General features: G+C 45.1%; 1 protein-coding gene across 3 annotated transcripts in view; it reads left to right on the forward strand.

Moving 5' to 3' along the window:
* Nucleotides 1–430: 430 nt before the first annotated feature.
* LOC148027453 (ARM repeat superfamily protein) overlaps nucleotides 431–16,968 on the forward strand; it is a 58,842-nt gene continuing 42,304 nt past the window's right edge. Inside the window, exon 1 of one of the 3 annotated variants that reach the window (XM_087689148.1) lies at nucleotides 431–638. In XM_087689148.1, coding sequence (XP_087545274.1) covers nucleotides 585–638 — 54 coding nt within the window. In that variant the 5' untranslated portion in view covers nucleotides 431–584. Of the gene's footprint in view, nucleotides 639–1,140; nucleotides 1,845–16,968 lie in introns of those variants that run through there. The other 2 variants (XM_087689146.1, XM_087689147.1) reach the window with 2 other exon arrangements.

Below are 16,968 nucleotides of genomic sequence, written 5' to 3' on the forward strand. Positions count from 1 at the left end.
CTTTATTGAGGTGAGATAGTGCGTGCAATATCAGACCTCTTGCCCAACAGATAAACCTCTCTTTCTTTGTGTTTCTCTATCTCTCTTTCCATCATTGCTTGATGCCACATCACACAAAGTGTGTCATTTGTTTGTTCCACTTGTTACAAGCATACATTGATTGGGGCGGGGGGTGTTTGCACGTCATTGCACATAGAGTGCCCTATTATATTGTGCAAAACCCTTCCATTTATTTTTGACTAGACGCTCTACGCCTAGACTCGCCGCCGGGGTGGGCGCGATATTTGCGGGGGGCGGGTGCTGGACGCGTGGCACCCGTCCCTGCATTCTCTTTTTTTTTTTGGGGGAGGTGGGGGCTGCCACGTGGCACCTGGCCCCGACCTCTCCTTAACTAATAGTATAGATTGTGAGCAAACACTCGCACTTCTGGGAACGAGGCAGATTGCTGCCCTTTCCTAAAGCCTTGCCTTGACACGCTTCTGTGCAAGAGATTGCTCGACGACAACTGTTTCTTTCTAAAGACGTCTAGAGACGCAATAACTTCGTTCTCCTTCCCTCTCTACCGTGCGCACGACGCAGACAAGATGGCGACGGAGCTGGACGAATTGATAGAGTTCCTCTCGTCAGCATCTGATCAGGTGTACCGCCCCCCCACCCCCTTCCCCCCTTTTTAATAGCCTCTTGTGAATTGATAAGAGTTACTCTCTCTTCACCATCTGATCAGGTACTTCTTCCCCATTTTGATAGCCTCTTGTTACCTTAGAGTGACTAGTAGGCCAAGCATGAAGAGCATCTGTCGTTTCCAGTTTCCTCATCGGAACTGCAAAACCTTTCCAGTTACATTGCACATACACTTGGAGATTGAGCTTCCATGTGACTTTGTTTGTAACCATTTCTCACTATTTGTATCTTAAGCCACAAAAGTTTGGTCGTTCTAGAGGTGAGAGAGTAATTTATCGGTCACACATATCACATTCTACAGGTATCAACTTAAGCCACAAAAGTTTGGACTACAAATTTCCTTATATTATCTTGTCACAGAATTAAGCAAGTATTTCGGGTGTTAAGCACGCTGTGCAAGAGACTTGCCGACTCTAGTCTCATAGAGCTCTAAGCAAGGTACTGATGTGTTGGAGTTCATTTGCCATTTTAGCCAAGTCACCCTCCATGAATGTTCAAGGCTTGCCAAATTTTCTATCTACTGTCATTCTCATTGAGAACGACCTTTGAGATCCTGTTGTAATGGACTTGGGTGTTGTTAAGCTAAAACAGGCTCATTACACATTTGGCGTTAATAAGATCATTATAAACAGCCCCAAAACTCAAAATGCCACAAAGTTTGTGCCACAAACTTTGGTTGGTTTCTCATTTATAAATGGATGGGCTGCGTAGTTGCTTTCTTATCATGAATAGTCTATCTTCATTCAACAGCTGACGCCTACATCCCACTATTGTCCCCCTACTAGTGGATATCACAATCTGTGGAGTGCTGTCCAGCCTTCTACTGCTGAGGCACCCTATTGACAACTATCGCTTGTCTTCATGGCATCATTTCAGAGCTGCTGATCATCATCAATATTTGTGTTTTAAAGGTTTTTTGCTGAAATACAAATGTCTTTCAAGGTTCAGGGTGTACAAGCTGACCATGGTGGTTAGAGCTGACCATGGTGGCAAGTTTTGCTCTAACGTTTTTTCTAAGTTTTGTAGGAATCACGGCATTTGGGTGGAGTATTCCCATGTGAACTCACCATCAGAGAATGGTGTGGTGGAGCATGGCAATTGGACCATGCTTGAGATGGCCTGATCGATTTTGGAGCATTGGCGTCTACTTCATATCCTTTGGGGTGAGGCAATTCCTATAGTAGTGCATATTTGCAATAAGTCTCCAAGTTCTACATTGTAGGAATCAAGAAAAGACCCCATATGAGGCTTTATTTGGGAAGAAGCCTTTTGCATTCCACTTTTGCATCTTTGGGTGTGATACTCATGTCCGTGTGGACAAGAAGAAAGGAGACAACAAACTTCACTCAAAGTCAAAGAAGCTTGTAGGTTATAGCATGACCATGAAGGGCCATAGGCTCTACGACTTGTCGACACGAAAGATTGATGTGAGTTGGGATGTTATCTTTGATGAGGCTTCAGCCTCTAATGATGCCATTGATGGTTCTTCTTGTGTAGGTGGTTCTTCTTTGTGACTGACCCTCCCACACACATCCCTCCCTCCCTCCCTCCCTCCCCTTCCTTCCCCCACCATTAGCTCCATCCCTTCCTTCTCGGTTACCTATTGGCATCCCTTCTTCATCCTCGATTCCTCCCCCTCCATCCCCTTCTCCCCTTTTTACTCCTCTTACATCCTTAATGACTCCTCTATTCCTTCTTCATTGCTAGTGTTTCTACTCCCTCCCCATCCCCTTAGGCGTCTTTTGGGAGGCTTGAGTTGTCTGTGGAGGAGCCCTCTTCTTTCGATGAGGGTGATGTACGTTTACCCAGTAAGAAGGAATGATGCCATTGATGGTTCTTCTTGTGTAGGTGGTTCTTCTTTGTGACTGACCCTCCCACACACATCCTTGCCCCCTCCCTCCCCTTCCTTCCCCCACCATTAGCTCCATCCCTTCCTTCTCGGTTACCTATTGGCATCCCTTCTTCATCCTTGATTCCTCCCCCTCCATCCCCTTCTCCCCTTTTTACTCCTCTTACATTCTTAATGGCTCCTCTATTCCTTCTTCATCGCTAGTGTTTCTACTCCCTCCCCATCCCCTTAGGCGTCTTTTGGGGGGCTTGAGTTGTTTGTGGAGGAGCCCTCTTCTTTCAATGAGGGCGATGTACGTTTACCTAGTAAGAAGGAATGATGCCATTGATGGTTCTTCTTGTGTAGGTGGTTCTTCTTTGTGACCGACCCTCCCACACACATCCCTCCCCCCTCCCTCCCCTTCCTTCCCCCACCATTAGCTCCATCCCTTCCTTCTCGGTTACCTATTGGCATCCCTTCCTCATCCTCGATTCCTCCCCCTCCATCCCCTTCTCCCCTTTTTATAGGTACTAGAGGCCTCTTGGTCTTCTTCGCAATAGGATGAGTCTATCACCATTCCTTGTTGGTATTGACCGCTCATGGAGAAAGCAGGTGTTACTCACTTTCGTGAAACATCTTTAAACCCACATAGATCAGCCAAGATATTAGGCCCAGTAGGAAAGTTTACTTTGTGTAAATATGCTCTTATGTCATGGATTCTCCAGATCATGAGCCTACTGTAAATAAAAATACCCTAACACAAAAATATAAACAGAAACCATACAACAAAGCACAGACTGATAAAAAGAACACAGTTAGGGTTAGGGTTAGAGTAACTCAGAGACAATGAACATAGTGAATAAATGAAATGATATGAATACTAATAATATGATGCTTATGCAGGAAACACACTATACAGTGAATGAATATTGAACCTCAAACTCCTGTATCTCTAGGATTAAGGCAGGGGTAATGAGCTGGAGAGTGTGTCGTACTCCAAACGGATCTCGAATCGCAGCAAGGTAGCCTCCGGATGTCCAACACCAGCAAACGTAGCAGTGAGAAGCTGGATCTGATGCAGACAGCAGTGAGGAGAAAGAAAGACTAAAAAACGGAGCTTGTAGGAGAGAAAGACTAAAAACGCAGGCATGACAGCCTGTAGGAGAGAGAAAGACTAAAAATGGAGCCTGCAAGAGAGAGATTGAATGTAGGCAGGACAGCCTACAGGAGAGAGAAAGACTGCAGCGATTGCAGACAGGAGAGAGAAAACTGTCAGGGTGGCAACTAGAGCCTGCAAATGCAGCAGTTTGCTGGCGTGGTAGGTTGTACGACAATAGTGTAGATGAACAGCAGTTAGTCGCCAAGCAGAAATAACAACAATCAGCGTGTGGAGGGCTGGAAACAGGCGCCAGACTGTAGGAAACAATGATGGACAGCAAGGGTTGAGATGTCCTCCGTGACCGGGGTGTGGGCAGCAAGCTCGTAACACCTGAAACCTGCAAAAATGAGATTGTAAAAGAGTGGAGGGCGGGCTATCAATTTATAGAAAACTAGGGTTCTAGATTCTCTCCCACTTAACTTTCTCAATCCGCTCCCCGCTTTAGGGTTTTGGCTAAAATAAGCATGTTTTAGGGTTGTTTAAGTGGCTAAGTGCATTTCTTAGCTCAACACCCCCTCTTAGGCCCAAAATAGGGCGAGAAAAGTAGGCCAGCCTAAAATTTGATTTACCCCAAGGCGCCCCGCCCCAAAGCAGCCAGGGCATTGGACAAAAGGTGCATGTCAGCTGCCCAGTGACCTACCAAGACTACAGAGGCGATGGATATCTTACTAAGGGAGCCCAAGTGATCACCCCAGAGAAGTCAGGGCATCGGACCAAGGGTGCTCGTCGGCTGCCCAAGGGCCTACCAAGGCCTACAAAGGCGGATGGAATCAACAATGGACTTGTTTGTTTTGTTTTGTTTTTAAAAAAAAAAATGTTTTGAAAATACATAAGTAATATAGGGGCAGCGGCCGATTAAGGGACAGATATGAAAAGATAAAGAGAGTTTTAAACCCAAGTTATTCACAAAAGTAGCAAGCCAATCCCTCGCACTGACGAGGATAAGTGCCTAAGGATGATAAAAGTGAGTGTATGTGCGAATCATGTGTTGAATATGTGAGAGGCAAAAAAAAAAACGGTGGGCTTAGCAAGACAAGCAAAGCAAGCAAGCAAGCAAGGGTAGGAAAACTGCCTTTAGGAGAATCGCCATGTGTTATGCTATGACTATGGTGGATCCTAGAGTCGACCACTCCAAAAGACCGAAAAGGGATAAATGTGCGCAGATGCATGTTGACATGAACAGAATGCCAATGCATAGGGTAATGCAAAGGGAGATGCAAGATGTCATGCTCATGCAATATGCTATGCAACAGTGCCACTGGGACAATGCCCTCGCAGGGAAAGTGTTCACTTGTCCAAGTGTCCTTTTACAATCAGGTCATCCTGATAGTGCGGATGAAGTTACAAATGCCCATAATACAATACAAAAGAATAAGTGAATGTAATGTCTAAAAAACTGTAAGCATCATCACTGTCACGATCAAGAGTAGGAGCCGCCCCCTCTCAAACTGGAAGGGAAAGCAAGAGGGAAGCACTCTCTCCCTGTCAAGCTGAAGAAGTAGGGGAGGCTGTACGCAAGCCGATCCTGGTTAGCAGGTTTTGAAGAACCGGCCGGTTGACTGCTTTGGTCAAGATATCTGCAAAATTATCTGATGAAGGCACAAACTCTAGGCAAATAGTACCTAGCTCAACCTGCTCTTTGGAAAAGTGGAAGTGGACTCCCACATGCCGTGTCTGTGGTGTGATGATCGGATTGCCCGCAAGGGCAATAGCACTCTGGTTGTTGCAGTAGACAACTGTGGGAGAGTCACATGGAAAATGAAGCGCCGCTAGTAAACTCCTCAGATAGATGGCCTCGGTGGTGCCATCGAAGAGAGCTTGATATTCAGCCTCGGCCGTGGAAGCCGCCACCATCTCTTGCTTACGGTTGGACCAAGAAATGGGAGCCATGCTCAAGGTAAAGAGATAGCTGCCATGGGAACCCGGGTGTCAGGATCTCTTGCCCAATTAGAATCAGTGTACCCCTACAAACATGAACCAGAACCATATGTCAAGCCATAAGAAAAAGTACACCGCAAATAACGCAACACACAAAGACATGCAATCCAATGTGACATCCTAGGTGCTGTGAAATACTGACTGAGTATGCTAATTGAGTAAGCTAAATTTGGCCTAGTGTGAATTAACCAAAGAAGTTTTCCTACAACAGAACGATAGGTGTGTATCGAAGGGCTGTCCTAGGGTATCCCTCTTGTCAAAAACATCATCCCGCCTAACGATCACCTTGTTTGTCCGAGGATCGAACAAATGATAGGCTTTCGCTTCAGAGGAATATCCCACAAAAATAAGGAGATCAGCTCGGGGAGTACGCTTACCTATCTTGTCATCAGGCGTGTGTGTGTACGCATGACACTCGAAGGCTCTGAAATGGGAAATAACAGGCCGAGAGCCAAAAAATGCCTCATACGGGGTCTTCTGAGGAAGAGCCGCAGTTGGGCACCAATTGAGGATGTACACCGAAGTGTTAACAGCCTCGACCCAAAGGCGCTCAGGAAGCTCTGCTGCAAACAGCATAGAGCGTGCCATTTCCATGACTGTGCGGTTCCTACGCTCTACGATTCCATTCTGAGAGGGGGAGTTGATTATGAACCAACAGCACCCAAGCAGAAAAAAATGTGAAAGCATCTGACTTATGCTTGAGGAAGTACATCCACATGTATCGAGAATGATCATCCACTATCAAAAAGAAGTACAGTGCGCCGTTCAAAGCAGTAGTGGATGTTGGTCCACAAAGATCAACGTGAATCAATCTAAGAGGCTCCTGAGCTCTATGTGTAGACTGCTGAGGAAATGGGGTACGGTGCTGCTTTCCGAGCTGACAGGCTTTACAGACATCTCGAGCTAGCTTCAGGCGTGGAAGGCCCTCAACTAGCTCACGACGTGACAACTCATAAAATGAGTCATAACCAAGATGCCCTAAGCGAAAATGCCAGACGCTCATTGTGTGCAGGCTCCCGAGATGTGGCTAAGGCTTGGAAGCTATGGAACACGGAGCCTTTGGCGGTCGGCTCGGTCAGAAAGTGTCATGTGGTATAGGCCATTAGACTGTGCCTCACTGCGAGCAATCACTAATTCAGTCAGAGAGTCAAGGACCTCGACTGTGGTCGTTGTAAAGAAAACTGCTCGCCCCAACCGGCAAAGTTGCTGAACAGATAACAAGTTCACCCCAAGCTGAGGGACATGATATACATTGTTGAGCGAAGTCAAACCCTTGTCAGTGGCAAAATTGACGCAACCTTGAGCCTGAATCTTGACCGAGGAGTTGTTTCCTACACGGACCCGCCCAGCTGCAAGGGCTCGGGTACGGAAAATGTTCTCTATAGGAGTCATGTGATGTGTAGCTCCACTGTCCACAATCCAAACTGGAGTTGAAGTGCTCGGCTATGACGAGTGGGCATCTGTAGTAACCTTGTCGGGAGGCAGCTCACAGATGTGGACGAGACTCACATCTGATGTCTCTATGGAGACAATATGGGCCTCTGCAGACCAGTCAGACAAGCCCTCTGGAGTTGAGAACGTTGTCGACTGAGATGACTGTGCGGTGGCAGTGTGAGTCTGACCTTTAAACTGCCCCTTGCCATCACCTTGCCTCCCTTATTGGGGATTGCCCAACCGAGGGGCGGGGGTCTGAGACTTAGGTTTTGGTGTTGTGCCTCGTGCCTTTGATTGACACTTGCCGTCAAAATGGCCACCCTTTTGACAATGTTGACAATACCTATTCTTTTTAGGTACATTCTGCCACCCAGGTTTGAGTTGTGACTGGGAGTTTCCTTGAGAATCCCCAGATTGATTTAGCTTTTAAGTTTGATTTTGATTTTGAGTGGAGGTTTGGTTTGGTTTACCCTTTCCTTGTTGCCCTTTCTGAGAATGAGCAAGAAGAGCCCCCTCTGAAGAGGAATTCATATGAAAATGATCGAACAACCATGCGTAACGCAACAACTGACACTCAAATTCATAGAATGTAGGCGTGGTAGGCTTTGAAACTATTCCTTCCACAAAATTGAAGTATTTCTTGGGGAGTTTATTTAGGAACAATGTGACCTGATCGTCAGAGGACTTGGGAATTCAGTGGTCCAAATCTGGGACTAGGACACGTGGTCCGATTCTGGGAGTGGTCCGATTCTGGGAGTGATCCGATTCTGGGAATCGGATCGGAAAAAGTGGTCCAATTCTCGGAGTCAGACGGTCCGACTCCAGAAATCGGGTGGTCCTATCCTGGGAGTCGGACGGGCTGGTCCGACGACACAGACGAAGGGCTCAAGTTGAGCCAATGTTGAGATGCTTCACAAGTCTCTAGACCACTAGAAAGATACACACCATCTCTTGTTTATTTCATGGTTACAGATTGTGGAGAGTCTTCTTACTATGTTGATGCTATATCAAGGGATGATAGTCATAATTGGATAAAGCCTATGAATCCAAAGATAGACTCTTTGGTAAAAATGGTTGTTTTAGAGTTGGTTCTTGTGCCTAAGACTGGAACATGAATGTTTCCATAAGGTGCAGGTGTAGGTGGAGGCACTGGGACACAGTAGCCTTGCCCAAAGTAAGGCTGGGACACAGCATTATGACCAGAAGGTCCACTAGGCAATGCCATGGAGGCAAACTGTGGAGGCAATTGATCCACACTCAGGAGAGACTGAGTGGGATACCTAGGCTGCAATGATCCTGAAAGTGTGTATGAGGTAGGTGGAACACCACCCGGTTGAGGGAAGGATGAGGTCCTAAAGGATGTGCCTATGTTTCCATAACCCCCCGGTGTGATGTGCGGTGCGACATGAGGTGTCTAAAATGGAAATGTAAATGGTGTAAATGGAAGTGGTGAAGTAGCGGAAAAATGTGGTGGGGTGGGTAGGTTCTGAAAGTGAGGTCAATTTGATTATGTGAAGTAGACGGAAAAGAAGAAAGGACAGAAGAAGAGTTACCTGGCTTTTTCTTATAATCCCTGCGACGTGTGTTAACATATAAGAATTGGTCCTCTAGAGGACCTTTTTCGTAGTCAACAGACTGGACTCTTTCTTCCACATGATCTCTATCAGTATATTGCAAAACAGAAGAGGTAAAAGAAGAAGGCACAAAAGACGAATCAAAAGTACCTTGCACCGGAGAGGACGGAAGAGTCTGAAAAAATGGAACATACTCTGGATCTTACTCTCCAAGAGGGGGGCCCATCCCTAATGGAGGTCTCGACGGCCTTGCAACATCATCAAACTTACGCGCAATATTTGAAGAGTGAAATCCATACATACCTTCATTTAGAAGCTTTTCTTGAAGGGCAATCCTTCGGTCGAGCTGCTCAATCTTTTTTTGTCAATAGGCTATGATCAGTTTGTATTCCTTAGAGGTCAACTTGCCTATCTTTTCTTCCATGTACTCAGATGCTTCTCCCTCCACGTCGAAACTTTGTGGAGCAAGCTGATCGGCCCACTCTCGCTCGGTTCTCGGCAAAGGCTGATCTGGAGACTGAATCGGTGTTGATGTGTTCGAAGTCATTTGAACCTACTGTTCTTGCTTCTTGCGAAGAGCTTTCAGATCAAAGGCCTAAGTTTCTCAGAGAGTACCAGGCTTCGATACCATGTAAAGAAAAATACCCTAATACAGAAACATAAACAGAAACCGTACGACAAAGCACAGACTGATAAAAAGAACACAGTTAGGGTTAGGGTTAGAGTAACTTAGAGACAATGAACACAGTGAATAAATGAAATGATATGACTACTAATAATACGATGTAGCAAACACACTATGCAGTGAATGAATATTGAATCTCGAATTCCTGTATCTCTAGGATCAGGGCAGGGGTAATGAGCTGGAGAGTGTGTCGTACTCCGAACGGATCCCGAATCGCAGCAAGGCAACCTCCGGATGTCGAACACCAGCAAATGCAGCAGTGAGAAGCTGGATCTGATGCAGACAACAGTGAGGAGAGAGAGACTAAAAAACGGAGCCTGCAGGAGAGATAAAGACTAAAAACGCAGGCAGGACAGCCTGCATGAGAGAGAAATACTAAAAACGGAGCCTGGAGGAGAGAGAAAGACTGAAAACGCAGGTAGGACAGCTTGCAGAAGAGAGAAAGACTAAAAACGGAGCCTGCAGGAGAGAGAGACTGAAAACGTAGGCAAGGCAGCCTGCAGGAGAGAGAAAAACTGCAGCGATTGCAGACAGGAGAGTGAAAATTGTCAGGGTAGCAGTTGGAGCCTGCAAACGCAGCAGTTTGCTGGCGTGGCAGGCTGTACGACAGCAGCGCAGATGAACAACAGTCAGTCGCCAGGCAGAAACAACAGCAATTAGCGTGTGGAGGGCTGGAAATAGGCGCCAGACTGTAGGGAACAGTGATGGACAGCAAGGGCTGAGATGTCCTCCGTGACCGGGGTGTGGGCAGCAAGCTGGTAACACTTGAAACTTGCAAAAACGAGATTGGAGTGGAGGGCTGGCTGCCAATTTATAGAAAATTAGGGTTCTAGATCCTCTCCCACTTAACTTTCTCGATCTGCTCCCCGTTTTAGGGTTTTGGCTAAAATAAGCCTAAAATAAGCATGTTTTGGGGCCGTTTAAGTGGCTAAGTGCATTTCTTAGCACAACACCTACTACAATTGATGAGGCTTTTGCTTGCACAGGATGTTTGGAGCCATGCTATGTAGGAGGACCTTGATGCGATTGCGTGCAACCAGACTCCGGAGTTGGTTTCATGTCCATAGAAGCGGAAGGTGATTGGTGTGAAGTGGGTTTTTAAGACCAAGTATTTGGTTGATAGTTCCTTGGACAAGCATAACCAACATCCAAGATTAAGCGGTAACAGTTGTATTTTTAGTTTATGTAAATTTATTGCTTGTCGTAATCAGTGCTTAATCGGGTTATTCACCACCCTATCCAAGAAGGAACACTGGTTTCACAAAGTATATACAATGGGTTGTATACGTATAAACGGCTAGAAGAACTCTCATCCTACACAAAATGGAAGTGCGAGAGAATGGGTAGAAAGTGCCTATTAGTAGGAGGAAAGAAAAGGGCAAAACATTTAGTTGGCCTGCATTAAATGCAGCCAACGAGGCTGATTGGGCTGCTTGCCATGTGGCAGTCTGATTACACTTGCTTGTGCTACTCTTGTCTGCTGCTTGAGGTGTTTGCTTGCTGCTTGCGTTGCTCTTGTTTACTGCTCGAGGTGTTTGCCCGCTCTTGTTTTTTGCCTGAGGTGTTTGCTTGATTGGTCTGTTGCCTATTGCCTATTGCCTACTGCCCATGATGCCTTGTAGGCTGCTCGACTTGTTTGCCTCGGTGTCCACAATGCTGCGTATTGTGCTTGCTTGAGCCAGTGCTCATCTAAGAGGTGCCCAAATTGCTAATACTCCCTTTTAGGTCTTGGATGTGGCACGAGGCTGAGGGATATGAAATGTTAACGACGAATGGCTTAGAGGATGTGCCCTGGTAAGTAGATGTACCAAATTATCCTCTATCTTACAATACTCCACAACAATGGTCCCATCCAATGATCCATGAATCTACCTATGCTAACACCAATCTTATATGGCATCCTTACAATACACCCAAGCCTCATCGCCTTACAATTTTCAAGTTTTAAAATTAAACGACTTTATCTCTCCTTGACCACCATGCATCCGACATTTAAGACTCTCTCTCTCCCCTAGTCATCCACCCCCTTATCCCCCACCACATGCCTGCTCTCACACACACACTCTCTCTCTCTCCCCCTCCCCTTGTCTCACATTGCAGTAGATAGGTGATGTTGAGGAGCAACCAGGAGCATGACGAGGAGCACACAAGAAAGGATTTTCATTTTGTGTGTGTGTGTGTGTGTGTGTGTGAGTGATTTTCTGCTAGATGAAGTGTATTGGATCTCTATGTGCTTTGTCCTTGCATGAGTTACTGGTTTCTGTGCCAAGGCTATGCAACTCTCAATGTCACATAGAAGTGTGGTAGCTTGAGGCTATGAACAACCAAGCTCACCTAACAATCTTTGAAGCCATACGGTCTCACAAGTGGTAGAAGACGTTGCTCAACACTCAGCCTTTCTTGAAGACTGGTGTCATGAGGACATGTATTTTTGAAACCTCACTTAACCTGTGGATTAATTTTTAATCACATGATTAAGTAAATGTTGCACATGTGAGGTGCAACTGGGGTTAAAGTAAATTTACGAGCTCGGGACCCGAAGAAATCACGGGATGCGAAATGCAAAAGTTGCTATAAGTTATGCCGTACAGGTACTTGGTGGTATCTAGTGTCAGGTGTTGGCCTAGGTCATTCATTTGGCCATAAGTGCGAGTTAGTGACATTAGAGAAGTGGTGTTTAATGGTACCTAATGCCAATTTAATGGTCAAAGATGGCGTAGAGACACTTGGCAATGGAAGTTGCCTAGCCAATTTAATTATTGGCCAGTTAGATCATTTTTCAAGGCATCGAAATAATTATTCGATTAATTTTCAGTATTTAAAGATTGAAAATTAATATTTAATTATGACTAATGTTGGAAAAACCATTTGGGAAGGTTGCCACTTGTAAAAAATACCCATTTAAGGCCGGAAAACGTCTTTAGAGGCTAGAGAGGCATTTTTTAGGTATTCAGCTTGCAAGAGAGAGGGAGGAGATGCTGGTGATCTGATTTGCAGCCATTAGAGGACCTTCTGAGGCAGCCAAGGGCAGGAGAAGACCAATCAATAGTAGGTGATAGCATCTATAGGTTGTTGAGACAGGGCAACAGTAGTAAATGATTGATTTTTTTCAGTTCTTTGCATCTACAAGCTGTTGTGGCAGGGCAGCAGCTGCATTTGACTGATTTTCAGTCATTCTTCGCGACAAAACTCTGAATTTTCTCTCTCTACAATTTTCTCTCTCATCTCCCAGCCATTTCACAACCTTGCTCCGAAGATCTCAGCATTTGGACCCTTGGAGGCTGAGAAATTGCAAATTTATCTAGCTGTAAACCCTAATTTACAGCAGAAATTAGGGTTTAGCAGCATCCTTGGGAAGCGTGCCAGAAATTGGAAGCTCCAAGACTTAGATTCAACAAGGTTGAAGATGAAATTTAGCTAAATTCAGGTGGAGGACTAGCCAACCATTGAATTTGGGGCATTTCCATCGTCTATGAAGTGGGTGAAGGCCAATTAAGTGCTTGAATCATGGGGCAAAATAGATTGAAGACTTGCTAGTCACTTTGGACAGCAAGGGGAGTTTGGATTGCGAAGAGGATCGGGAGAATCCCAGTGTAAATCAACTTCTTCTTCAATAAAGCTTAAGAAATACTGAAAGGAGTGTGATTTTTGGGGCCAATCGGGTGTGCATTGTCCAAGATCAGTAGGTAAATTTGTATTTTCAGATTTGCATTAATTGTTTTCTGCTGTAATTAAGTAGGCATTAGGGATTTACCACCCATCCACGGAAGGAAGGCTGGTTACAACTGACATCAATTGATTGCTTCTTGCTACTCCAAGAGATAATATCTACACCTAGTAGGAAACAATGGCATGTCGTCGATTGCCTATGATCAACATCACAGCTGAGTTTGTCCAACCTTGAATCACCAAAGTTGAATAACTTGTACTTGTTGGACAAAGTAGGCCAAGGCTAGGGGTTTCCTTGAGAAACCAGAGAAATTGCAAGGCAGCCTATCAATGAACCTTCTTGGTCTCACTTATAAACCTTGCAAGCAAACCAATTGGAAAGCGCAAATCAAGCTGGGTGTTAAGAAGCCATATCAAAGACGCAATCAATTATCGACATTTGGAAGCATCTACTGTTGGTGAATCAACATGTTTGGAAGTTATCTAATGTGGATCCATAGTAGAGATAGTATGACACTCGGTCATCTGAAAGGTGTTAAGAGTGCAACAAATATAAAAGCATATGGACAGATTGAAAGGCTCTTTTTCTTCAGGATGTGAACATAAGCATCACACTTGAACACCTTAAAATAAGAAACATGCAGCTTTTGTTCAAAGTAAGCCTCAAAAGATGTCATACCAACCATGGCCAATGTAGAGGATCGATTAAGGATGTGAATAGTGGTGGCCACACTGCTTCAACCCATAAACATTGAGATGTCTGCCGATGCTCTATCATAGTCCGTGCTATCTTGATCATATTGTGGTTCTTCCTCTTTAATATGCCATTCTCCTAAGGGGTATTTGTGTTGGTAAACTCTTGGTGAAGGCCACGATTTGCACAAAAACAAGTTAGCTCATGGGAGACAAACTCCCCTACCTTGTCCAAACATAGAGTCTTGAGTTTCTTACCAGATTTGTTTTTCTCAAAGATTAACCATAGTTGTCTCTGTACGACGTACAGTACTGTTCGTACCATACGATCTGTACGGTATGTATTCATACGTTATTTTGGGCCCTTTTTGGCCACTTCGCTTGTGCATCCTACGTCCCGTGTTCCCTGCGGCCCCACCTTTACTTCTGCTCATTCCGCCTGCCTACGAGGCACTTTTTGGGGGGATGGAAAGCCTTGCATACCTCATTCCACGCCCTTTTCCAGCCATCATCCCTCTCCCCCCCCCCCCCCCCCCCCCCCAAAAAGCCCTCTTTGAATTCCTTTCAGTTGGCAACCATCTTTGACCGTTGACTCCTCTTTGACTGTTTGAACTTTGACCCTTCTCTCATCTACAAAAGGTGCTCCTCTCCTCCATGCTTCCACACCAATTCAGCAACAAGCACTTGTCATTCTCATCTTCCTCTCTTGGATCTTGAATGGACTTGTGATTTGTCATTCTCATCTCCCATCCCCTCTTTATCGCATCAAAGCATTTGCCATTCTCAAATCTCATCTCCCATCCCCTCTATCCCACACCCTGTCAAAGCATTTGTCATTCTCATCTCCCATTCCCTCTCTCACACTTTTGCTCTTTCAACTTCACCCCAACCCTCGGGCCTCTTGAGTCTCCCTCCCTTTCAACTTTCAAGACTCAAGTTTTAAGAGTCCAGACTCAAGCATCTCTCTCTCTCTCTCTCTCTCTCTCTCTCTCTCTCTCTGTGGCCTCTTTATTCGTCATCGGCACCATGACTCGTGAGAAGCACGAGGCCTTCAATTTGCACGCGATCCATGTGGAGAGGGACACAAAGAAGTCCAACTCCCACCATTGGACATGCAAGTATTGCGGGAAGCGCTATATAAGTGGTGCAACTCGACTTCTCCAACATCTTTCCAAGACGGGGGAGGGGGGGGGGGAGGCAAGTTGCTCCATGCAAGGAGATCCCTCAAAATATCACGGAGGAGATTCTTGCCAACGCATTGGAGACCCTTTAGCCCTTAGCCATGAGGGTCCTTGCCCAGGATTGCTCTTTGGGTGCATGTGAGAGAAACTGGAGTGCCTATTCTCTCATTCACACAAAGATTCGCAATCGGCTTAGCATACGACAGTTAGAGCGGCTAGTCTATTGCCGCACTAACTTATACATGATGAGGGCTATGATGAGCATGGATAGTTTGAAGCAAGTAAAGTTTAAACACTTAACCATAACATTTAAAATTTGTTGTTTTAAACTTTGAATTTTGAAGTTAATACTTTACAATTTAGACTTTAGCATTTACAATCTTATGTGCATCACTGCATTGTGTAGGTGAATGTTGATACATTCAAGTTGATGGGCGACACTCTTCTAAGTATACATTAGGAGGTAGACGAGGAGGAGATGATTTTTGTAGAGCTCTATAGAGAGCTTACAACAACAAATACTTGTGACACTCGCAGTTAGCGTGCTCGTGGGCGAGGAGTTCGAGTAGGTGGTAGCAGGGGCATGGTCATTCGATGCCCTCCATTGTTGAGGAGGGGTGGCTCGAGTGGCTTGCAGACATATGTAAGGCAGGGCTCTAGTAGCTCACATCTTGTGCCTCATGATGACATTTCCCCCTTGCCTACACAGTCGCCACCTAGGGAGCCATCATTTGATGATGATGGTAACCTCATCAGTGAGAGGATGAGTATGAGTGTGTCTCATCATCCGATGCTAAGGAGTCATCTTCAGACTCTCTTGATGAGCACTCAGATGGTTTTGATTATGATGATGATAGTGATGCCTCATCATAGATTCATAGGTCTCTTTCTTTTTTGTATCAGATATACTAGACTGTAGCTGTATCGCATGTTTTGTGCAGCCCATGCGACCGCGATGGTCACCCTCATGAATTCATCTTATTCTGTAATGAAATGGCTATTTCCACTTTAAACATGTATTCTATGATCTATCATTTAATGATTTATGGTTTTTGTTATTTAAAAAATCATCTTAATTTTTTTTCGTACTAATATTATACCATACCTTATAAAATCATAAGGTACCATTTTGTACCGTATTGTATCTTTCGTACCTGACAACTATGAGATTAACCAATCCTTAAAATGTGAGAATGCTTTCGACTTCAGCTTTAAGAAGTATGCTCACATCATCTTGCTAAAATCACCAACAATTAACATAAAATACAAACTTCCCTTAAGGGATTCCATCCTCATCGGTCCACATAAGTCCGTTGAAACAAGCTCCAAGGGCTCCTTAGCCCATTGTGAAGTCTTGTTGGGAACAACATCTCTATGCTACTTGCCACAAATGCAAGATAGACATGGTGGGTGGCTTACCTCAATATTTGGTAATCCTCGCACAAGCTGACCATGAGCTGCCTTTCGAAGTTACTCGTAGTTGATGAGTCGGCCAAACTAAGCATACCAAAGCTCAGTTTGAGTTTGTGAAGAAAGAAGAAGATAAGAAAAGGTGGATGAAGATTGTATCTTGTAGACTCTATTCTTTTGATGTCTTGCACAAAGAACTTGTTGAAACGCTCCATCAAGAACTTAGGAGTTACCCTTATCAAACTCGATTGTTAAACCAAGAGCATAAACTTTGCTCATGGAAAGTAGATGATACCCTAGACCTGGCACATAGAGCTCCTTTGATGGTGGGCACTACCTTGCCCATCTGGAATAAGCTTCATATCACCCTTGCCTTCGATTAGGATTGAAGAACTGTCACCAATGAGAATTTACCCGTGCATTGAACGAATATAGGAACGAATACAGGCAACACCATCTAAAGGAGCAGCCATTGCTCCTAAGTCCTTTGTAGTCCTCTCCTTCTTGGTGTCCTTCTTGCCCTTGTTGGGGCAATCTTTCTTCCAATGACTTGCCTTGCTACAGATGTGGCAAGTGGACACCTTGGCTTTGTCTTGTTTGGACTTCTCATCCCGCTGCTGCTTCTTCTTGTTCTTTCCCTTTTGTTGGGAAGATTGAGTGGTCAAAGCTTCCGACTTGGGAGAGTTCTAACCCTGAACTTATCATCTTGGTCCAAG

This window comes from Lygodium microphyllum, chromosome 12, assembly GCF_053477565.2.
Source record: "Lygodium microphyllum isolate KBCC chromosome 12, Lygodium_microphyllum_v1.1.10, whole genome shotgun sequence".
Lineage (NCBI taxonomy): Eukaryota > Viridiplantae > Streptophyta > Polypodiopsida > Schizaeales > Lygodiaceae > Lygodium > Lygodium microphyllum.